General features: G+C 34.2%; 4 protein-coding genes and 1 pseudogene across 4 annotated transcripts; 1 reads left to right on the forward strand and 4 right to left on the reverse strand.

Moving 5' to 3' along the window:
- Positions 1–1,570: 1,570 nt before the first annotated feature.
- On the reverse strand, positions 1,571–2,218 carry LOC108201912 (monothiol glutaredoxin-S2). Its single transcript, XM_064084724.1, has one exon. It carries the CDS (start codon positions 2,129–2,131, stop codon positions 1,823–1,825), a length of 309 nt encoding a protein of 102 aa, XP_063940794.1. The 5' UTR covers positions 2,132–2,218; the 3' UTR covers positions 1,571–1,822.
- A 3,893-nt stretch (positions 2,219–6,111) lies between these two features.
- LOC108202144 (monothiol glutaredoxin-S10) lies at positions 6,112–6,658 on the forward strand. The gene has a single exon (XM_017370524.2). It carries the CDS (start codon positions 6,159–6,161, stop codon positions 6,465–6,467), a length of 309 nt encoding a protein of 102 aa, XP_017226013.1. The 5' UTR covers positions 6,112–6,158; the 3' UTR covers positions 6,468–6,658.
- Positions 6,659–7,449: 791 nt separating this feature from the next.
- On the reverse strand, positions 7,450–8,776 carry LOC108201608 (uncharacterized; annotated as a pseudogene).
- Positions 8,777–8,810: 34 nt separating this feature from the next.
- On the reverse strand, positions 8,811–9,827 carry LOC108201609 (glutathione S-transferase T3-like). Its single transcript, XM_017369897.2, has one exon. The coding sequence runs from the start codon at positions 9,825–9,827 to the stop codon at positions 8,811–8,813; it is 1,017 nt and encodes a 338-aa protein (XP_017225386.2).
- Positions 9,828–11,538: 1,711 nt separating this feature from the next.
- Positions 11,539–19,367, reverse strand: LOC108202994 (ISWI chromatin-remodeling complex ATPase CHR11-like). The gene is made up of 25 exons (XM_064084221.1): positions 19,131–19,367; positions 18,531–18,659; positions 18,333–18,436; positions 17,243–17,355; positions 16,585–16,682; positions 16,287–16,466; positions 15,967–16,188; positions 15,750–15,884; positions 15,375–15,657; positions 15,190–15,263; positions 14,852–15,072; positions 14,675–14,762; positions 14,500–14,593; positions 14,226–14,411; positions 14,101–14,132; positions 13,934–14,010; positions 13,749–13,838; positions 13,586–13,655; positions 13,429–13,483; positions 13,274–13,332; positions 13,029–13,194; positions 12,671–12,849; positions 12,372–12,587; positions 12,187–12,253; positions 11,539–12,096 (listed from the first exon to the last, which is right to left on the reverse strand). Exons 1-24 carry the CDS (start codon positions 19,305–19,307, stop codon positions 12,200–12,202), a joined length of 3,102 nt encoding a protein of 1,033 aa, XP_063940291.1. The 5' UTR covers positions 19,308–19,367; the 3' UTR covers positions 11,539–12,096; positions 12,187–12,199.
- Positions 19,368–24,831: the final 5,464 nt, after the last annotated feature.

A 24,831-nucleotide genomic window follows, 5' to 3' on the forward strand; every position in this document is an offset into this window, starting at 1 on the left:
TGCATTATCTTGATAACTATGTTTGTCTTAGAAAGACGGAATAGTGGGCATGTACGCGTGATTCACAATCAATTGCATGCATTCTTTTTTTCCTATTTCTGAACTTCACTTGTTCAAATTAATAATTCACTCAGATGAAAGTTTTTACAAATAATCCTGAAAAAAGAAAAAAAAGTAGTTCTTACACACAAAGTAGGCATACAATTATAGTTTATGTATAATAATTTCTTGAATGGAGAAATATTGAGTTACATAGGATTTCGTGTTTTATGGTTAGTATATATTTATTTGAAATTGATTTTAGTTGTACACAAATAATTTCATGAGTAATTGATTTGTGAATTTTCTCAAAATTTGTGTAAAAAAAGGCAGAAAAATAATTACATTAGTATTTTTTAAAACAACAAGGATTTTTATAAAGTTTCCGTCTGGATAGTGTTTAAATAATAACTATATAATAAGTATATATGCAAGATACAACTTTTATCTTAGTAGTGTTTATATAAGTTATGCAAGAAAGATTGTGCTATTTTTATAGTATTTATAAAAATATTATTTTTATAACATTTATAAAGGTGTTATTAATTAAATTTGGATGGTGGTTACTCTCATAACCCTTTTATGACGCTACGTAACTCTGTTGCGTGGATCACTATACATATAACCTCAAAATGACAGCTATATAAGTCTAAATGAGGAGTACTATTTAGAATCCATATGAAAAGTGAAAATTAATAGAGTAATGTACATATGAAGATTTTTTATCAAAGTTATTATTATTTAACATTTTTTTTATCTGAAACTCATATTACATTAACAGTGGATTACAGGTGTCCAATTTTAAATTTTAAAAATATTAATAATAACAAGGAATTGAATCGAGTCTCCCAACTATTTGAACTCTGTACTCTCTTTATATGATAGTTCTCTTAAAATTTTTAAAATGCAAGTTGGAGACATTGATTTAATTAGAATTTTTATATTGTAATATTCGTGAAGTCTACATGAACTCAGATTGTTGCCTAGAACAACTTTTTTTGAGGGAGTCACAAAGAATCAGTTATAAAGGGTACTTGAAGAAACTTGCATAACTTGTTACTATCTTATTTTTTGATACCCTCATTAAAATAAATAAAATAGACATCAGGATATGAGGTCGATTTTGGTCACGATAACATCGGCTAAAAATTAACTGATGTCTATGTTAGTTATGACATAGGTAATATTAGATCCGATGTCTAACTTTAACATCGCCGACCTAAACATCGGTCCGTGTAAGTGATGCTCAAAAACATCGGCCAAAAACCGATGTTTATTAACGTGCCTATTTCAACAATGATTGAAATTCATCTGTTTTTATAGATGTTACCTATTGGGTCCAACGACTTTTGAACCTCTTGTAAGGAGAGAAGAAAAGAACCATTCTCTTAGGAGAAAACTGGAACCAATCATCATGTATACATGTTCGATTGTAGATCTTGTAAGTACTTAATGAGTGACTCAGATGATTATGAAATGGATATTCTCCGCACTTGTGCATGCAGTATAGAACTATGACAAAGCATTCATATACGCACTTTCTTTAATGACAACTCTGCAAATTATAACTTGAACCATACATTTCATCTTAAAGATGTGTATAGAGGATCATCAGCTTATACAAAAAGGCTGATTAATTGGTACATATATATTTTATAGCGAAGCTTCTTTAGAACACTCACTCTAGAGAAACGATTCATATCAGATACTTATTATTATTAATAGTCTCCCTCCCGGTATTATAGTCTCTTGATCGTCGTAACAAAATAGTACTGTTGTTAACCTAAAGCCACATAGCTCCGGCTCGGGTAAGCATGGGCCTTAAGTTTCGTTGGAGGTGAAGGCTCATCACTTCATTGGCTCCTCCCACAAGTTCACCACCAATAAACACGGCTGGCACCACCGGATTGCGGCCTAGCATTGCCAGAGCTGTCTCGATTTCACGGCCCCTAGAGATTTCATCAAGCTCATAAACAACAGGATTCACTCCAAAATCATGCAAGAGTGACTTCACAGTGTGGCTGATGCAGCAATTAGTCTTGCTAAAGATCACTACCGGCCTTCCGGAAACCATTTTCGTAACCCTCTCCATTGCACAAAGAACAAACTGAGTTTGCACAAAGAAAAATTGTGATGTATGAAGATTGGTGATAAGCAGTTAAGTTGTGAGGAAGTTGAAGAGCCAGGGAGGGGTATTTATAGGATTTTGAGCAAGTTGTGGGATTTTGTTTCGAGTTAAAAGGAGAATTTGTTCTGATCAAAGTATCCATAAAGATGGATGCATTTGTAGCATACGACACAAGAAAAAGAGAATGCACGATGACGAATCTCTGCGTGCGGAAAGAGTGCCGTGCTGATGGTACAGCTCCTTGTTCAAGTGATTCGGTCAAAATTTTGTCTACATGTCTATTAGGAAATCCGTTTTATTAGGAGTGATGGTACATGCACATAAATCGTCATATAATTTTTATCCATAATGACATGATTGTGCGAGTTATATCTAGGCACATTAATTCACTAATTCAAGCGAGAACAATTTATTTATGTAGACAATGAAAGCAATTGTTCCACAGTTTTCAAAAAATTATAAAATAATTATTTTATATTTTTTGTTCTCATTATTCTCGCAGTAACATGTATTCTTCACAAAACTGCACTCATATATATATATATATATATATATATATATATATATATATATAAACACACACACGAAATTATACCTAAACGACATTACCATCCCCTATATGTTATCACTCACCCCTTATATGTGATCACCCAGAGTCCACCATCGCCCTCATTCAGTCCACCCCGAACCCGCTAAAGTCTCGCCAAGGCTCCGCAAAGGCTCCAGACAGCTTTAAGAGCCAAAACTTGGCTCCATCATGGTCCCACTAGGCTCCATCCTGACCCTACTAGGTCTCACTTAGACCCTGTCTAGGCCAATCTCGGGGTCAATCCCGATCCCAAAATTCTTACCATTCTATTTAATTGCATTGATTTGTATTTTAGTAATTTATATTGAAGTGGAATCCTGTTTGTATGTATATATATATATATATATATATCTATATGAGTTAAGTTCTATGGAGTACAAAAAAAATTGGAGTATTGGAGTACAAAGTTTGATAAAATGTAATCTAGTCATCTAAATTTCAATTTTTTTGTCCAATAATATTTGTTAATATTTGACAACCTGCACATTATGTTCTGCAACATAAACATCGTGATCAAATGGTAGAATAATTACTTTTATAAATCATAGGACTCTATGTTCTGCAATATAACTAATAAGCAGAACAATAATATTAATACTTGTTAAAGTTGAAAGATATTAATGATTAATTGACAATTATGTGCAAGACAACTTATAAATGATAGATTATATTAAAATTTGGATAATCAAAGATATTATATAGGATCAAACTAAAAAATTATGATTTGTACTCCAATACTCCAATATTTTTATGTACTCCATAGAACTTATCTCTCTCTCTATATATATATATATATATATAGTAGTGATCTAATCAATTAACCATGGTATAATTATGTGGTCCGTAACAACTTTTTGCTGTAGTTTTCCGCATATATGCTAAATTTTAAATGGACTAGAATTATTCATGTATTTGAAAACTTTATATTCACTCTCTCGATCATAACAAGATCGGGGACCAAATCATGGATGAGTAAAGGATAAAAACAAGAAAAAGAATGTGGGATAACATATTGATAAGGTCATGACCTAGCTAGCTTTGTCCCATGGGTTTGTCCACTAAAATCTAAAATGCCTGCATGCCCCAGAACGTTCTTGCATGTACGTACGGAGTGATGTACAAACTCTCTCCATCTCTCTCTCTCTCCCTCCCTCGGTCCCTCCCTCCACCCCTCTCCCTCCGCAACAGTAATGTAAGGCAAGTGGCTGTATATAACTGGCTCAAATGTTAACCAAAAGACAGGCCATGGACTTAAAGTACTTGACCCCCTCACTTCATATTCGGAACATTTGATGCCTCTGTGTAGTATAAGTATCGTGATATGTGTGTATATATATTTATATTCATGCATAAGCATGAAAAAGATGGATGAATGGGAATAGATTGTGGATGACACCTATACATTCTAAGTCGATTGAACATGTTACGGTAGATAGAGTGGATAAAATGATTCATCAATAAAGTAGAATCGGGTTACGGAGGTGGTTCGTGGCATCCCACACCATGCAAAGAGATCTATCCATGATTCTGCATATCTTTCATTAAGTATGGTGGACGAATTTTTAAAAGAGGGAATGTTAGTATTTATAGAAGTATCTGTACTCTTTGTTGATAAACACAATACCTCTCGTAGGAAAACATCACACTGCTAGAAAAACGGATAAATTTGACCGATTAGTTAAACTTGACCGCTAACCGTTAAATTTAGCTAAATTTGACCGATTCATGTCGGTTAGTCATAACGTCGTCGAATTTAGCAAAATAGGTCGTTTCAGCTTGCGTCTTAAGTTTTAAAAAGGTCGGTAGTTTATTTTATGTTGCAAGTTTTCCCTACCGTTTCAATCACATAGACCCCTACTCAATTTATTAACCACAATATATGACAAAAATATCCGTCATATGTTCAATGTGGGCCCACTATATTTACGACGAAAATAACATTTTTAGTTTAGCCATGTGGATCCACGACCCATTTTCTTACCATAATATTCGACGAAATGTTATGTCGTATAATTGCCACGTGGACCCCACTGACCAACTTATCAACCACAATATGTGACAAAAATTTTCATCATATATAATATAAATGAGGTTATGAGAGAATTATCGTCGTAAGTTGTGTATTATACATATATGGTTATGCTTTGTATTTACGACGGAAAAATCGTCGTTTTTTTCTTAGATGCAATTTTTTTAAAAATGACGCTTTTTCCGTCGTAAATATTTTTGATTTGAATATACACCTAGTTGTTTTTGCAGTTCACGGCCCATATTCTCTCAGGCCGAATTATGTATAAATAAGCCTAAAAACTCCATCCAAATACAATTGTAGCAATACAACAATAAATAGATTAGATAAAAGGCTAAAGCTTATTATTTATAAAAGGTTAACTTATGACGGATTTAGATTTCTACAAAACTATCTTGCAACGGCGAATTTATGACAAAATATATTAATTTTTTAATTTGATATATCATTTCGAAATAGGATTGGTTTACTTACGACAGCTAATGTCCTACGGAATTAGGTTTTTTTATGTATCTTATGGCAGAAACTTACGACGACTTAGTTTTGCGAAAAATAATATTATTGTTTAATTAGTTAGCATCAAATTCCTTTTACGCGTATCAAATAATACGACATGGATTGATATTCGTCGTATGTTTGTGATACTTTAGACGGTTCAGTCTTTCCATCGTAAGTTTAGCGCATCCACTTTTTCCGTCGTAAATACTCAGAATTGTTGCCGTGCTTTTCTAATTTTCTAACCCATGCGGTCTTCTCTTCTCTATCTTCAGCTCTATCGCTTTAGCTGTAGTTCTTTCCTGGGCCTCTTTCCTGAACTGAATAGTGGGCTTCTGGCTCTAACTAGGTCTTGGCCCAACAACATGTATTAGATAATGAAATCATCAACTCTGTTCTTGCAACTTGCAATTTGATCGAAGTAATAATATTTCAAGAGCCATGCATATATAAACATTCTAGACCGTACCAACCAAAGAGAAGATAAATCTAAATCAACATAGAGATGGGCCATATGGCGCTGAAATCCGATTTGCATAAACTGAATTGTAGACCGTACCATGTTGTTCGCATATATTCTGGAATCAAAATCTCATGCGTTTACTTTCGGCAAGCTCAGGTTTTATCTCTACTGTCCCATAGATTCCAAACACATGCAACTAGCTATATAGAGCTAGATGAACTGAATATAGTCAATTTAACACTGTCGACATCTTCACAAGGCCAGCACGCATCTCCATGATGATTGTACACAAGAGTTTATCCATATATCCACCACCCTGTATAAATACAAGGTCAGAGCTGATCATGTTTCATAACCAAGCAAGCTTATACACACTCAATCAGAACTATTCTATTACATTTCTTGATCATCAAGTATGGACTGCATCGCGAATTTGGCATCGGAGAAGGCAGTGGTGATCTTCAGCAAGAGCTTATGTTGCATGTCACACGCGATAACGAGGCTTTTTCAAGAACAAGGAGTGAGTCCGATGGTGCATGAACTGGATCAGCACCCCAGAGGGAAGGAAATAGAGATGGCTTTGAAAAGATTAGGGTGCACCCCTGCTGTGCCTGCAGTATTCATTGGAGGCAAGTTTTTAGGCACGGCGAACAGTGTCATGACTGCGCATATCAATGGCTCGCTCAACAAGATGCTCAAAGATGCCGGGGCTCTGTGGCTTTAGATCACAATGCATTCATAATTTACATGTATAATAAGATCAAACTAACTCCTATAATTATATATAACATATATATGCACATGGGCATATATCATACAGATGTGCATGTGTAAGGCTATCGTGTTCAACGTGTAGAGGCGGCTTTATTTTGCATAAGAGCTTCTCGTATAATATATCCGAGTTTTTCCGAGTTACTCCCTCCGTTTCTTAATATATGATGTTTGGTTTTTTGATACACATTTTTAAGTTCTTTTGAAAAACGGGTAATTTAATCGAAAGAATCGTTCAAATTTAACTAAATTTGACCAATTCATATCAGTCAGTCATAACATCGTCGAATTTAGCGAAATCAATCAAATTTAGTTAAATTTGACCGAAATTTTGACAATTTTGAAATTTGAATTTCTTTCTATTTGCCGCCTGAAATTTTGAAAATTGTTTTTTTTTCAATTTATCACCTGCAGTTTATTAAATGCGACCGCATTCAGTCAAATTTATAAATTTGACCGTCATCAGTCAAATCACAAATTCGACCATTTTGTTAAAATTTGGGGATGTCACGAGGGTGCTTAAGAAACTGTTTAAACTTGACATATGACATATTGGCGCCTCCGGCTAATTAGTCGGTGTTCATCAGTTTAAGTATTAATCAATGGCATAGTTAGCATTACATGGATGGAAATCAAAATTCGTGGAATACGATCCTAAGAGCGGCCACAGCGCTTGTGGTCATTTACCATATTTTCATGACCCCACTTGCTGGACACATGTACAAAACTGGGCAGTGATTTTTTTTGGCCAAGTTGGTACAATGGTGTGCCCATATACCAACTTTACACGTACTGTTAGTTTCTTATTTTATTAATTTTGTAATAGCATGGTAGCTTTTAATATAAATGACATGCACGTAGTTAATTATATTATTAAAAAAACAATTTCAAAGGAAAAATATTATATTAAATAAAGGACACAAAAAAGCATTGAATTTAAAACATTACAATAAAAAAAAAATTAACGATTAATATGAAATTGCGAGATATGCTCAACCAAGTCATTTTGTAGTTGACGATGGGTCCGTTTATCACGCATCTGTATAGTGTTTTGAACATACGTTTCATACGCGACAAAAGGTTCTTCGCCTAAATTTGGTTGCGATAAGCCATTCGTTGCATCATCATAACTTGGCAGGGGACCAAATTGAGTGAGGTACGTGTCTCTTTCGTCTTCAACAATCATATTATGTATTATAATGCACGCTCTCATGATTCTCCCAAGATCGTCTTTGTCCCAAAAACGTGCCGGACCACGTACAATTGCGAAACGGGACTGTAACACACCGAATGCTCGTTCAACGTCTTTTCGCTGGCTTTCTTGATATTTTGAAAATAATTTTCTTTTCTCACCTTGTGGACGTGGTATCGTTTTAACGAATGTTGCCCATTCAGGATATATTCCATCTGTCAAGTAATATCCCACATTATAATTATTCCATTGATAGTATAATTTACCTCTGGAGCACGACCTTGTAGCACATCATCAAATATTGGTGACCGATCTAAAACATTTATGTCATTGTTTGATCCCGCAACTCCGAAAAATGCATGCCATATCCATAAATCAGACGAAGCAACCGCTTCTAGTATAATTGTTGCAACTCCTTTGTGACCACTCATGAATTGTCCCTTCCATGCTTTTGGACAATTTTTCCATTGCCAGTGCATGCAATCAATACTCCCCATCATACCAGGAAAGCCACGAACCTCGCCCATTTGTAGGAGACGTTGCACGTCATTTGAGTTCGGCTTTCGTAAGTATTCACCTTCAAATAACGTAATAATATTGGAGACGAATTTTTTCAAGGTTTCAACAACAGTACTCTCTCCAATACGAACGTAATCATCAACAGCATCAGCAGATATACCATAAGCCAACATACGCATTGCAGCAGTGCATTTCTGCAAAGGAGATAAACCTTTTCTTCCCACTGCATCATTTCTTTGTTGAAAGTATGGATCAGCATTGGAGACAGCATCCACAATACGAAGAAAGACATGTCTTCCCATACAGAATCTTCGTCGAAATATATTTTCTGGATATACTGGATTCGGTGAAAAATAATCATTCACTAGACGTTGATGACCTGCTTCACGATCTCTGTAAATACATCTTCGAGGTGTGGATGTTGAGCTCTGCCCATATATTTTATGAAAGAGCTCTAGTTGACGATTGTTTTTAGTGTCGTCACAAAACTCTTCAACAAATTCTTCAGTGAATTGTTCTGTGAAGCTTTCTGTTGTGGGTGTTTGATTCATTTTGATGTGAATTGAAAGAACTAACACATCTAGTTTATATAGAAAGTAAAAATGAATATATTCTTTGTCGAGTCTCAATTTCTTTTTGCTTCATTTCATTTATTGTATCCATTATGTTCATTTTTCTCAAGTCATTAACTTGAATAGCTTCATATTCTTCAACTTCCGCAGTTGTTGCCTTCCCCTTTCCCTTTCTTTTAGCAGCCTTTGTACCTTTTGGACGAACTAGTTCAAATTCATCAGATGTTGGTGTATCGTTATTTCCCTCCGATGAGTAAGCTCCAGAACTACTTAATTTAGTTCTTTTAGAACTTGCACTAGTTGTAGGAGTTCTCCACTTGGGATGTCTACGAAGCTCACGCCAATGATTATCAAAATTCGTCTTTTTCTTGTATTGAGCCAAATGGAGTTCATGAGCTTTCTCAATTATGTTATCCAAGTTTGAACCACTCCCAATCATTCGTTGAGCCTCATCATAACATGACCCAAATTTCTGAGCACCTTCATTTATTCGTTGCCACCTTTTTCTCATAGCCACAACCCCTCTTTTGATGACGCCGGGATTGTCCTCTTCACAATATTGCTTAATTCTGTCCCAAAAGGCTTCGGCTTTTTGATCAGTACCGATAAGTGGATCAATTGACACGTTCAACCATGCACTTATCAAGAGCTTATCTTCAACCCACGTCCAGTGACCAGTATTTTCACGTACATCTTCGTTTTCCTCATAATCATCATTTAGATCAACAAAATTTGTGTTAGCAAAGGCCGGCACTTGCGAATCTGGAGAATTTTGGATATTGACAGGTGATTGTTGTGTTTCAAATTGTGAATTTGGAAAGTGAGGAAATGAGAATGGATAAGGAGAATTTTGAGGATATGGAAACGGAAATTGAGAAGCTTGAGAATGTGGAAATGGGTGTTGAGAATTTGGAATTTGAGAATTAAAATTAAAATTTTGAGGGTTTGGAAAATAAGAATTTGGATATGGATATGGAAACTGAGGGTTTGGATTTTGAGAATTTGGAGGAGGAGGGTTATTTGGATTCATTTTTTTGAAAGTGAAAAATTAAAAATTTTATGAAGTAGAAAATATGTATAATAGGATGATTATATATAGGAGTAAAAAAGTAACCGTTACAAATATATACGTTACTAATATATACGTTACTTGTTTTCAAACGGTCATATGTTAAAGTGGATGTGAAGATAATACACTGCATTTCACAAAAGTAATAATAAAAAAAAGAAAAGTTCAGTGAATGGCCGTGGCCACTTTACTGGCCATGTCCAGTTTTTTAGTTTTTGTCCAGCGCGCGGATTGAGAATTGGGCTGGCCAATTTACAAAGCTCGTGGCTCCATGCACCCAAATGGGCAGCATTGGAGCTGCTCTAAGTACTGATTACTGTGGCAACATGCATCATGATATATCTTGATGCGGATCAAACAGTGTCACCCATGATTAAGAATAAATTTTTTATAAAATCTAAACGGAGTAAACTTGCGTCTGGAATATTAACAAGTACGTGGTTTATAATTTTGTTACACAATAAAATCGTGATCCATATTTTTTTACTAATTAAATTGTGACCCATATTAATATGACTGTATAGGGTTGAGACCGATGTTATATCTTATCATTGATTCTTTACGGTGTGGTTGTCATTTGAAATTTGTCAAATCATACAATACGCTACGTGTTAGCATTTTTAATTTTATAAAATGTAGTTATAAAAGCATCGCACCGTATTTAATATATTATACGGACCCATGCATCTTCACAAATAAGCCAAAGATTATTTCTTCGGTGTAGAAATGTGAGGTATTTCTTGTTGTTACATATGAAAATCCCAAGTTTTCTTGAAAGTACACTCTTGTATTCCTAGCATGATTATCAACTTTATTTTGCACTTGATATGAAATTTTGTGTTTTGAAACATATTCATACGATTAATTATGTGAATTCTTGCACTTTTTAATCAAGACATCACATTTTACCTCGATGTGTGTTTGCTTGGAGTTACAATAGCGGGCACTGAATACTTGATAGTTTAGAGGTACGTACTCATTTTTCTTATCTTATTTGTCAAGTCGCATGAGGTTAAATGAATTTCGTGGGTACATTGACCCAAGACAAAACTCGTCCCACCTCTGATATGCACTGGGGTTTAAAGACGTGTTGTATATGCTCAATACAATCGTATTAAAATGGTGTTAATAAGTTTTCGAAGTTGTTGTTATTTACATTCTTTTGACTTGCAAAAGCTTAAGTGTAGGTATATTTGATGTGTAATTTTTATTGTCATATTTTTTATAATAATTTTAGTTACTTTTTCATTAAATAGGATTTTATTTAATATACATTTTCATTTTTTCTTGTAGGAAATAATAAAATTTTAGGATCAGAGCAAAAGTTACATTATAATTTGAAGTAATTTCTATTAAAATTCAGATTTTGGAATAAATTGTGTTGTGTTCATTGTTTTGATATTAACCAGAGTTCAAGTCCGTTTTGGACCCGTAGTTGGAAAGCTTGCGAGAAAATATTTAATTTAATTCAAGCATGATCACATAATTTATTGAAATGATCGAGTTGAGCAAAATTGGATCGGAAGTTATGTATATATTATATACTTAAGAAAATAGAAAATCAATTGTATTGAAATAAAATATATCTAATTTATCTAATCTAATGGATATCCCCGCAGATGGGCCAACAGGAAACTTTCATCTTACCATAATTCAGAGTTCAACATTCTGATAAAACCGGTAGCAACAAAAATTCACTATAAAAGATTTGTACATTGAATTCCATGTAAGATCAAAACTTTGACTAATAATTAGAAAAACAAGCTATATTATCTGGCAGGGTTGATTGATTGTAGAAAGGGATTGGTTGAAGTCTTGGTCTATGTCACAATTGGTTGAGATCTTGGTCTATGTCACAATAAACTACTTGGAAAATTATCCTAGAGTTCTTGGTTGGGGTCTTGCTCTGTCACAGTAAGCTACCAGGAAAATTTTCCTAGAGCTCTTGGTTGGGGTCGCTCTATGTCACAATAAACTACTAGGAAAATTTTCCTAGAGCTCTTGGTTGGGGTCGCTCTATGTCACAATAATCTAGGAAAATTTTCCTAGAGCTCTTGGTTGGGGTCTTGCTCTATGTCACAATAAACTACTAGGAAAATTTTCCTAGAGCTCTTGGTTGGGGTCTTGCTATGTCACAATAAACTACTAGGAAAATTGTCCTAGAGCTCTTGGTTGGGGTCTTGGTCTATGCCACAATGAACTACAAGGAATATGTCCTAGAGCTCTCTCCCTGAAAACATCAGAACATAATTCTGTTAGAATATTCCTTTAAAATAACTTCACTACATTATCAGAAAGGAGAAAACAATAAAATGCATACCGGGGTCACAAAATCATTCGTTGTCAGTTATTTCCACAGGCATAGGCCGCTTCAATTGTGTATCATTCTGGCATATAAGATATCGGAAGACAAAGTTTATAAAAATTGTTGGGCACTAAGAGATAATGCTCATGACTTCATTTTCTACACAAAAGGAGTGAATTGAGGGTGTTTTGTTATCAAACCTTTTCAAGTTTCTTCTCTTTACGAGCTTGCCTCTCCCTCTCCTCAAACTCATGGTTTTCTCGCTCCACCAACCGAATCAATGTGTCACATCTCCTGGCGAGCTCTGTAGTAGTACGTGATTTGACAAACCAATTAAACTGAAACAAAAGTGAAGTCCGGAATGCTGCTTTAAGCTCATCCCAGTTCCCATACCCAAGTTTGTGAGTCATGCACAACTAGAAAACATTAATAAAAATATGTAAGTATTACTCACTAGGAAACCAGCATGAATGAGACTACACATTCTTTAAATACTCACTATGAAACGATCACATTCTTCGGTGTACAGTTTTCCTTCGTTCTGACCATACTGGATCTTAAGTTCCGTCCAAGGGTTCTTGTAGCGGTCCATTTTCTTTCCAATTGCTTTCATGATCTCATCCTTGCGCGAAATTCTAACCTCTCCTCTTTCAATATCTTTTATGATCCTGTCATAATCTGAAGACAGAATATTCAACAGTGAACAGGCTTTGTAACAATGATTGATTCGCAACTTATCTATTTATTATGTGCTCAACATAGCTAAACTTACCTATTTATTAGGAAAAACATATGCATTTGTACTTAACAATTAATGATACAAAAATCAAATGTAGAACATAAAGCATACCACTCACCATTCAATTCTTTGTATCTTTCTTTAAAAACTTCTGCATATCTCTGAACTTCTTCATCTGTTTTACCTTCCATTTCGGAGGCAATAGCTTTGACATCATTCCGGCCATACTTCTCACAAGCCCTAATGAAAGTATTGAAGTCTCTCTTAGTCCATGTTGAAAACCCCTACAATCACAGGCATTTCAGTTTCTGGTAAAAAGAGGTCTCTGAGATGAAGATATAATTATATAAAATGCTTGCAGACCTCATCTAACAACTGCTCCCTCTCTTCCTGCTCTTCAGCTGTCAAAGGATCGCCCCCACCTAGATAATTCATAATATTTAGAATGGTAACACAATGACAAATTTATTTAACTATTACTAATGTAGGTATAAAAATTTAAGCTCAAAAGTCACAACCTTCAGCTTCATCAATGTCCATGGAGTCTTTTGTATGATTTCTGTGATTAGCTTGCTACACAGCATTATAAAAACAACGCTATTAGTTGGAGCTATTACAAGATCAAGACAACAGAACTTATCCGACATAGTAAAGGTAAAAAAGCATAATACCCACCACAAGATATCGAAATTCTTTTTCATACAGCTCAGCGAGCCTTTGAGAATTAAAGAACTGAAAGTCATGCCTACACAAAGGAGAAAAAATTTGGGCCAATAATCATTAGCAAAAAGAATGATCTAAGCAATTTGTCAAAGGTATCAGATTTGAGTATACGTACAATGGAGGCATTCGGGGACCTCGAAGCTCTTTCGGCCTTGAGGGACCGCTTTGGCGCATTGTTTGCCTGAAGTAATCTGCTTCGGAGTAACTGATAAAAAAATGAATGAATTATTTTAGCAGTTCCTAATAATATAACAAGCTCAATCTTCAAGTTAAATCATAGAAACAGAATATTAAAATTACTTGCGCCTTCTTTCTCTTCTAGGTGGTTCAACCCAATTATCACTAACAATCTTCTTAAAATCAACCTTGTTCTCTTCCTGTCAAATATAACAAAGAGTTGAGAAAAACGATAGCATCCCATTTAAAACTCAGAAAAAAACACAAAGCACTTTGAGCACATCCAGTACCTTATCATCGTCAAAATCATACAATTTAGCAGCTGCACAAAATCATTTATTTACTCAACTGTTATATCTTTATGATAATCAAATCACATGTAAACATGGAGAAATTGTAAGAAATTGCATAGTACCATCCATTTTAAATTTGATTGCATCTTCTGTGAATTTCTTCATTTTGGCATCAAGCTCAGCTGTTGCCTCTTCTCCTTTAGCAATGATCCTGTCTATATCTTCGTCTGTAATTGTGCTATCTTTGGAACTGAAAACCATCTCAGCACCAAACCGAACCATTTGCAATAGTTCATCTTTGTTAACAGCTGCACAGGCATTGAAGGAAAAAATATGCTATAATAACGACATATAAAAAATTATCACAATGAAGAGGGTAATGTAGTCATTACTTACTCTTTTGCTCAGCTAGTCGACCTTGTTGAATAACCAATGCATCAAGCGCAAGTTTTTTATAAGCCCTCTCAATAACTTTTTCCTCAATTGTATACTATTCAGCGAGACAAAATAAACCACTATATTAGTCAGTAAAATTGACAACATGTAGTGTCACATAAGTGGAGATATCAACCTCGGTGCAGAAACGGAAAACTTGAACTTCTTTCTTTTGCCCAATCCTGTGGGCACGGTCCTGAGCTTGCAAATCAACTTGAGGGTTCCTTTAATGTGGGCATTTAAATCCAGAGTTCAGTTGCATCAGCAATAAACCAGAAAACATCCTATTGGAAAGAAAAGATGGAACTCTCACCAGTCACTATCATATAAGATAACTATATCAGCAGTCGCAAGATTGATTCCAAGGCCTCCAGCTCTAGTTGATAATAAGAAGACAAATTTCTCACTTCCTGGCTTATTGAAGGCATCAACCGAAGCATCGCGATCATCACCACCGGTATTTCCATCAATTCGACAATAGAGATATCCCCGATACATCAAGTAGTCTTCAAGGATGTCCAACAGTCTTGTCATCTAAAAACAATTAATCCAATGTTTCTTATTAATAAGAAAAAAGCAGAAGACAAATGGCAACTCGTATTTACACTTGCAGCATTCTGAGAGTCTGAATCAACAGTCTAAGGGGTTTACCTGTGAAAAAATTAGAACCCTTGAATCACGTTCCTTCAGCTTCGGGAGCAACTTATCTAGCAGAACCATTTTCCCTGTCCATGTGTTTTAATCAAGAAGTGTGCTCTACCAACTATTGGGGATATATAAAAGGATTTATAAAAGTATATAACTAACAAATTATGATTAAAGGATTGCCTTCTTACCGGAATTTTTTACAAGATGATCTCCTGTTGTATATGGAGGACCAGGTTCAGCACCTCGAAAAAGATAGGGGTGATTACAGCATTTACGCAGCTGCATAGCTATATTTAGAAGGCGCTTACGCTCACCACCAGCATTTACAACCTCAAGATCTTTCTGTAATAAAGCCTTGTAGTACTGCTTCTGCATTTGGGACATGCCAACCTTGAGTAGAGTTTCCTTCTTCGGGGGCAAGCCTTTCTCAACATCAGATTTTAACCTTCGCAGAAGGAATGGACGAAGGACCTAAGGTGGCAAAAAAAAATGTTGATCACATTGACTAAAATTATATAGTAAATTAGGACTTATAAGGCACAGCTGAAGAGAAAAAGACTTACCTTATGGAGCTGTTGAACAACCTCCTCCTGGTCATTTTCACCAGAAATTCCAAACCATTCATCAAAAGTTTCCGAGGAGCTAAATATCTCTGGTAGTAGAAAGTTCAGTAGAGACCAGAGTTCATGGAGATTGTTCTGTAAAATAGAATATAGAATATATCAAAAAACTGAATGAAATTAACCACCCATAAAAATACATGAACTATTATAGAAGTACCTGAAGGGGAGTTCCAGTAATAAGAAGGCGGAAGTTTGTATTAAAAAGTCTCATAGTTTTTGAAAGAATTGAGTTCTCATTCTTGATCCTATGAGCTTCATCAATGATTATGTAGCGCCAGCTAAACTGGCGCAAGGCAGACTTCTCTTTAATTGCCATTTCAAAACTGGTGACACAAATGTCAAAACTCCCAGCAGCTAGTAAGTCTTCTCGTATGTATCTCTGGAGAAACATATTTATAAGAATTACTGATTCAGATCCAGTATCCAATGAAGAAATGAGGATATGATAATTAATGAAGCATGGAGAAAACAACTTACTCGTTCTTCAGGATTTCCTAGGAACTTGACTGCACGAAGTGTTGGGAAAAAACGCCGAATTTCATTCATCCAATTTCCAAGAGTAGATTTTGGAGCAACAACCATGTGGGGACCAGAAATGCCTCTAAATTCATGCAAATAACCAAGCAAGGAGATGGTTTGCAATGTTTTGCCAAGCCCCTAGATAACAAAAAATATGGTATCAGCTAGAATTAGTAGATATGATTTGCTAACATAATAATTATCTATTTTTCAACACCAATATACGGCAATTAAAATTTGTGATTTCAAAGCATACCATCTCATCTGCGAGGATTCCATTTATACCATTCTCATATAAGCGAATTAGCCAATTCAAACCTGCAAGTTGGTAATCCCTCATCTTACCTTGAATACCTGCAGAAGAGAAGCCAGGGAACATATAACTTCCTGCCATCATTTCAAATAATACTTGCAATATCTATCACTACTTAATTCAAAACAAAATTGTAACAATATCTTTTCCAAACGAAAAATCTCACTAACAGTGTTTATAAGAAATAAAAGTACGTATCATCTGCAGGGTATAAGCATCTAATGCAACAGAGATCTTTTCAAATTAATTTCTGCACTGAAAACCGGGCACACATAGAAAAAAAAGACACATCAATATGTAATTAATACTACTATTCAATGCTATCTAGAACAGTAAGCACCTACAAGTGTCAACATCAAATTCCATATTTTGCTTATCAACTTGAAAGAAGGAAGCAAACTATAGATAAAGACATTAAGGCTTTATAAAAAATGACATAAAAACAATACTTAGAATTAAAAGCTTTATTAGGAAGGAGGAAAACATAGAAACAATTCAACATTCTTCAATATTCTAATTATAACAGAATTAGCTGCAGGTAACAAGCTATTATACACTTCAACTGGCAGTTTATATAACATGGAAAGGCCGTAAATCTTACAAGAGGGTTGAACGAGTAGCCGCGTATTCACTCCCCCAGAAAGCTCATCTTCCTCTTCCTTGAGATATTCCTCATCTTCTTCTTCTTCAGTAACTTTGGAAGCATGACGACCTCTGGATTGTAAATTTATTAAATAAATAAGCCATTATGACATGTAAAGTATAAAATAAATTCCCATTCCATAGTATAAATTTGTATTTTCGAAAATCAACTCATAAGGTAGCACTACACCAATTCTGGCCAATTACGACGGATTTTTTCCGCCTATTTCGTCGTAATTAGTACCATTTACGACGGAAAGTTTCCGTCGTTTTTGCTGGCGTCTGAAGTTAAAAAATTGGTCGGTAGTTTAAATTGTGTCGCAAGTTATCACTTCCTGTCAAGTTAGGAGTAATATACTTTCTATATATTTTTTTACCAATTACATCTCACTTGACTTAATTGCTGAGACTTTTGTGTTGACTTCATGGCTCAAAACAATCACAATTCACAAGTCTTCAAACCAAACATACTAGAAGAGCAGAAGTGGTAAACCTGGTCTTATCACAATAAGAGTAATAAAATATAACTTTTCTAGGAGTTCAACTGTAAGCTAATACCAGCTTAGATAAACCGAGGCCTTAATTTGAAAGCAGTTTTGTGCTCGACCCCCGGATCAGGTGCAAAAGTGGAAAACCAGGGTCAAGCTACGTCACCACAAACCCTAGTGTCTTGCCGAAATAAGTAATAAGATGCAAAGATCAAAAGGGAATGAACCAACCCTAGTGTCTTGCCGAAATAAGTAATAAGATGCAAAGATCAAAAGGGAATGAACCAAATATCTAATACACACGTTACATACTTATTAAACAAACTCCTGCACATTTGAACTCCTACACTGTGGCAGCTACGTGCACCACCACCTTTTTGACCTTTTTAAGTACCATTTGCTTACTGTGTGCAGGTGATAAGCACCAAAGAAAACCACAACTAAGTAGCATAAAGAGAAAGCATGCTCAAACAGCTACAACTAATATAACCAAACGAATAGTTCGCATATAAAGAGCCTCATAATTAATTTTATATAATATTCAATTAGTGTGAGCCATACTTTCCGTTTGTCTTCTTCTTTGACGACTTATCGCTTTCAGCAAAATGTGCAAAGATCTCCGTTTGCTGCAAAAGATACTTCAAACGCCCCTTTCCCTTATTGTTCTACAACAAAAACAAACACAAACATTTAACTTTACTCACTGAAGATTTCTTAAGTCAATATATTTACAGATATAAAATGGAAATTCCAAAATACATCAGCATCAATAGCAGCATTTTGAGCATCCAGCAGCTCTTTCATCTTCTGCTTCTTCAGTCGTTGCATTTCCCGTAGCCTTGCCTTCTCACACTTACTGACTTCTCCATTCGCCTCCTCATTACCATCCTAAAATCCAAAATTAACAATGAAACAATAGTAAACATCTATATCATAGCAAGAACACACACTATTTATATAAACAATGCACAAAAACAAAGAAAAAAACACCGAATAACACAAAATTCTCAATTCACAGTTAAAAACCCTAACAAAACATACCGACGACACAATAAATAGAACAAAACAGGCACAATCAACAAAAAATAATCAAACACATATTAATGTAGACTACTTACAATATAGCCCGACAAACTTCAAGCTCAGATCAAACCCTAATAAACCCTAACAAAACACACCGACGAAACAGGCACAATTAACAAAAAAAAACAATCAAACGCATATTAATGTAGACTACTTACAATATAGCACGACAAACCTCAAGCTTAGATCAAACCCTAATAAACCCTAGTAAACGCAATTAAAAACACACAAACAGCTCAGATCCACCACAAAACCTGACAAAGATCGCAACTTTACCTCGTTATCGTCGTCGTCCTGATCGTCGGCGGCGTCATCGTCTTCGGAATCGGTGGCGGTTCTCCCGACAGCTTCAAGCTCGTCGTCATCTTCCTTCTCCATCATCTGGTTGTTTAGCTGCTCTTCTTCCGACGATTTCTCGCCTTTGGACTGTGACTCGTCGGAAAACTTCGTCATCGCGAGTTGAATCGGAGATCTAGGGTTTCGAGAGAGAGCGGAGAAAGAACGTATTTGAGAGAGGCGAGAAGTGAAATATAATAAAATGAGTTTGGCCTGCGTGTAATGTGCGAATATTTATAGTCGTTTGATTTAAAAGGAGCATTGCGCGGGTGGTTTACATTTGTGAATAGTTTATTAGGGTTTTAAAAGATTTTGGGGTTGTTTTTTGTTTACCCTCCTTTATTGATTCCGATTGGCCGAAAATCTGTGATTTTAGGGTCGGTTATGTTAGGATTGAATTATTTATATTTTGGTGATGACATGCTTATGTATAAATTGTTAAATAATTAATTGTATTTGTGTATATTAGGATCATATAACATTCCACATATAATTAGAGAATGAGGCGGTTTGGGTTAGTTTAAAAAAGTGACTTAAGAAGTAAATTAATAATTATAAGTTGTTAAGGTGTTTGGAAAAAAGTAGAAGTCGTAAAGAAAAACTAGCATTTTTTTACTTCCAACTTCCTTCTCACCACTTCTTAAAAGTACTTCTTACTTTTTTATGCAAATTGGTCAAGAAAAGTAGAAGCAAGAAGTAGCTCATGCTTCTCTCGCCCAAACACGGGCTATATCGGATGCAACAAGTGTAAAAAAAAACTAGCAAATTGGTGGATTTTAGTTGTCTTTTTTATAAATGAGTTAATTTAATAATACGGCATCCACGTAAACAGTCGCGTCGAACAAACAAAACACAGAAACAATCATTAATCCATTATTTTTAGATATAAAATCACGTGATCTGTTAAAGATGATATATACATACACTTCGTTATTAGTTGTTGATTTGTATCATTAAATTGCTATATCACCAATATTTGATGTTAGAAACACCTCACTTTATAGATTTGACATACTCATCAAAATTACACACAAATTTATGGAATGCGGAAAGTTAGTTTTTCACTCCTAGCGACTCTGATATCATTTGTAACATCGCAAGCTCATACCTGGATACATATGAGATCCAACAACTGATACACATTAGTTTTTGACTTATATCCAAAAAGAGTCCAATCTTTTTTATTGTAACCGATGCGGGCACCATGCCATGTTATAGATTATGTTAGTTTTATACTTATATATATATATATATATAAATAGAACATAGGAGGCACTTACTTGTCCCAAGTTTTTTAAATATTGGAACAAATTTTTTTATATTTTATAAACATAATTTTTCCAAATAATGTAGTTAAAATTATTTAAAATACAGAACACAAGTTTTTCAATTCTGAAAAATAAAAATAAACGAGTACCATTTTTTTTATAAAAAATTGAAGAATAAAAAATATAAAGAAACAAAAAATACAATGTCATGTATTTTCTAATAGTGTATTTTTCTCACATTTTCTGTATTTTGTATATATGTAATCCTTTTTTATCATGTTAGGTATATTTTGTGTAAATATTTTGTGTATAATTTTTGATGTATTTTTATTATAGGTAGTATAATGCACTTCGAAGTAGTTTTTAGTAAATATAACTTAAATATGTAAATTAAAAATTTAAATTCAATGATACAAAAATTAGAGAATGAAATAATAACACCTTAATTATATGTGCACAACTATCAAACAAGAAACGACCCATTGCAAAATTGAAGATATCTGATAGTTGAACTGTCCAATATAGTAATAATCAATCAATCAACCACCGTTATAACAATATTTTCGGGAAAAAAATCCCTTAACTTATCAAATGCAGAATGTCTGAATAACTTTGGTTCATGTATGCGAAAACTTATAAATGATGAACTTTTCAATTACAACTCATTATTAAGAATAGATCAAGATTTAAAGAAATTTAATTATTACCAGGGTTTGTCTAGTGTGTGCGCATGGCATATGCTAAGCGCAGAATTTGATATGTTTGAAGGATTTTGATTGGTGTGGTTGTGTATTTGCAGAGGGTCCACCATTATTAAGATATGAGAGCCAATCAAAATCTCTCGAACTTGTAAAATTCCGCGCTTAGCATGTGCCCATGGGCACACACTACAAAATCCGTTATTACTATAATTTGTTTTTCTTGGAAAGTATGACATTTAATAGCATGTGGAAACTAGAACCATAGAAGTAAGAGGAGAAGGCGACGCCTGCTGAATTAATACAGTGAAATGAAATTGGGTGTGTTGTGGATTGAGTTACCTTTTTAATATTTCTTATGTATCAATTTTTAATCTTTTCTATCTAAAACTTCTTATATCTTTCAATTATTATTTTTTCATTTTTCTTATTCAACAATTTATTTTTTTAATCAATCAATTTTTATATTTTCTACCTTGATAAATTAAATTATACTATAATTACATAATTTAAAATTTTGGGCGCCTTTCTAACTGTGGGCCCTACGCCATTACCTCTTCGGACTACCCTCAGCATCGGGCCCGTAAAAAGTACTACCTGTTTTATAATTTTGTTACACAATAAAATCCTGACCCATACTAATACCTGTATACAGTAGAGGCCGATGATATATCTTATCATTGATTCTTGATACGCGGTGCTTTAGCATGCAGTGCAACCGCTCCGTATATAACAACAACTCAACAAGCACTAGTTTAATCTGGGAAGGCGCTGATTTAGTAGCGATGGATGGTAAAGTGCATGGTTTTATTTCCTAATCCATTTGGAATTTATCTTTTGATACATCACATTCATGCATTTAGGATTCATGTGACCGTTTGAACACTTTTGAACACTTTTGAAGGGTGTTCTATTTGCTAGTAACTCATGTTTGATACTGCATAAAGCAAATCTTGATTTTCGTTTTTCTTATGATGGACGTGGAACACTGTGATTGTACAGACTTTCTCCTTCTCATCCAATTCTATCTTACGGTTTTGAACTTTATTTGATAAATAAAATGTATTAAATAAATTAAACATATATATATAGAGGGTTACTCCAGTGAGAACTTCTTAAAATGAGAACCGTGAGAACTTCCTTAATTTATCATATTTTGGATAATCTAAACATCAAACTAGTGGGTACCTAATATAAAAAATGTATATAAAACTAGTCTCTTCCTAGCTAGTCCAAAAAAAAAATTCAAAAAAAAAAGTCAACTGCCACGTCATCAGTGATTTTTTTTTTTTTTTTCGGCTAGCTAGGTGGAGACCTTAATGATATACATTTTTTGTGAAGGTGCCCCTGGCGGGGCCCTTCAAATGAATGAGATTTTGATAAATTAAAAAAGTTCTCACGGTTCTCATTTTAAGAAAATTCTCATTTGAGCAATTGCCTATATAATATATATATATATATATATATATATATATATATATATATATATATATATATATATTGGGAGTTATTATATAAATTAGTTAGGAGCTATAATAATATTTATTATAGGAGTTATAATAATATATATTTATTATGAGGGTTAGAAAAATAGTTTATTAATGTGTAGAAAGAGTAATGGGACTGTTATATATTTTAAGGGATGTAGATAAAGTTAAGAAAACCTATAAACAGTGAAAGATATTTCAATGAAAAAGGATACTTGAAGTTGCTTGTTCTAACTTTTATAGAAACCCCTTATTTGTAATATCCTTTTCTTTTCTATAAATCTATACTTTATTTGATAAAATGCTTCATTGGTATCAGAACTTATGATATTCTTTATCATCGTCAAACTTATTTTTCCCGATTGAATGCTGGCTTGGTGTTTCCTTGCCTTGATTTTGTCTTCAAGTTTCAAAGCTTTTCATATCTGGGTTTACCAATGTTTTTATATATTTTTTCACGTTAGTTAACTACATGTCTCACATATCAATATATACTTAATCAGTGCTAGTGAAGCCTCCCAAAAATAACCACTATTTTACCTACGAGTAAAAAAATTTACCGAGCTCTCTCACATATTTAACCCGATTATCAAATGGATCATCCATTTATAACCCATACACAAACCAAACTAAATACATAATTTCTCTCAATTAAAGATCCGCTATTCATGCATATTCAAATTTCAAATCTAGAATTCTCACTGATGTGCACAATCAATATCTCTTTGTTCATTTACTTGAAAATCGGATCGATGATTATCATCTTACTCTCTTTCCTTCTTAGCTACCTCTCTGTAAAGGTATATTTTATTGTGTGATTTGTTTATGTTATATATGGTTGATATGTGGTTCTTATGCATATGTATGTTTGTACATTGCACCATACGTATGAACTTGTGTTTACCTAGATATGCCGGATTACGGCCAGACTAATCCATTGATATAAGATTTAAACATCTTCATGATTCATTTAATTTGATTTTTAGCTCAAAAACAAATTACTCGTAAACCATTGTCACCTTCTTCAGTCAAGAATGGTAAGTTCTCTTCCTTGGTATGTTGTTTTCTTCGACAAATAATGGTAAGTTCTTTCACACCCATGTTAGTCATCTTGCAGTTTTGTGATGTGTTAAAGTATGATTCGAGGGAATTTTATTGAGAGGGTTTTCTTGCAATTAATTTTGGGATTCGCATGCAAGGTGTTTGATTTACATTCTCTATGATTTTGTTTAACGGTTTTTCTATGCTGTGCCCATGGGCACATGCTAAGCGCGAAAATTTTTGTGTTTAGATTATTTTGATTGGCTCCTACTCCTTAATAATGGTGGACCCCTCTGCAAATACACCAACCACACCAATCAAAATGATTTTAATGCAAAAATTTCCACTCTTAGCATGTGCACATGGGCACACACTAGACAAACCGTTTGTTTAATTATGTAAGATCTTCTCACACTTTTACCCTTTCATTCGAAGCAAGTTACATGGTTTTTTCCTCTATAATCTCTTTTCAATTGTCTTGGTTTGTTCTATTTTTCTCAAAATGGGGAGCGGGTTCACAGACATTGATTGAGCACAACCGGATCCCAATATAATTTATCCAAGAAAAAAAGAGAGCGTATAGTTCTCAAGACAAGTAAATTAAATTTTGGGCACCTTATATAGAGTCCAGTAGAGAACACCTATGTATACAAATAAAATTTATCAATCACAATTAGTAAAACAAAAAACATGCATCATGATATCTCTTGATGCGGATCAAACAGTGTCACCCATGATTAAGAATAAACTTTTTATAACATCTTAACGGAGTAAACTTGGGTCTGGAATATTAACAAGTACGTGGTTTATAATTTTGTTACACAATAAAATCGTGACCCATATTTTTTTTACTAATTAAATGGTGACCCATATTAATATGACTGTATAGGGTAGTACAGGGTAGAGACCAATGTTATATCTTATGCAACATATGTGATTGCTTATCGGGTGAGCATCAAAGTTCAATCGTCCGGATCACACCTCCAATACGTGGCTTTAATTTTTATGATGCGGTTGTCATTTGAAATTTGTCAAATCGTACCGTACGCTAAGTGTTGCGTTTTTAATTTTATAAAATGTAGTTAAAATAGCACCGCACCATATTTAATATATTATATAGACCCATGCATCTGCACAAATAAGCCAA

Source organism: Daucus carota, chromosome 9 (genome assembly GCF_001625215.2).
Source record: "Daucus carota subsp. sativus chromosome 9, DH1 v3.0, whole genome shotgun sequence".
NCBI classification, from domain to species: Eukaryota; Viridiplantae; Streptophyta; class Magnoliopsida; order Apiales; family Apiaceae; genus Daucus; species Daucus carota.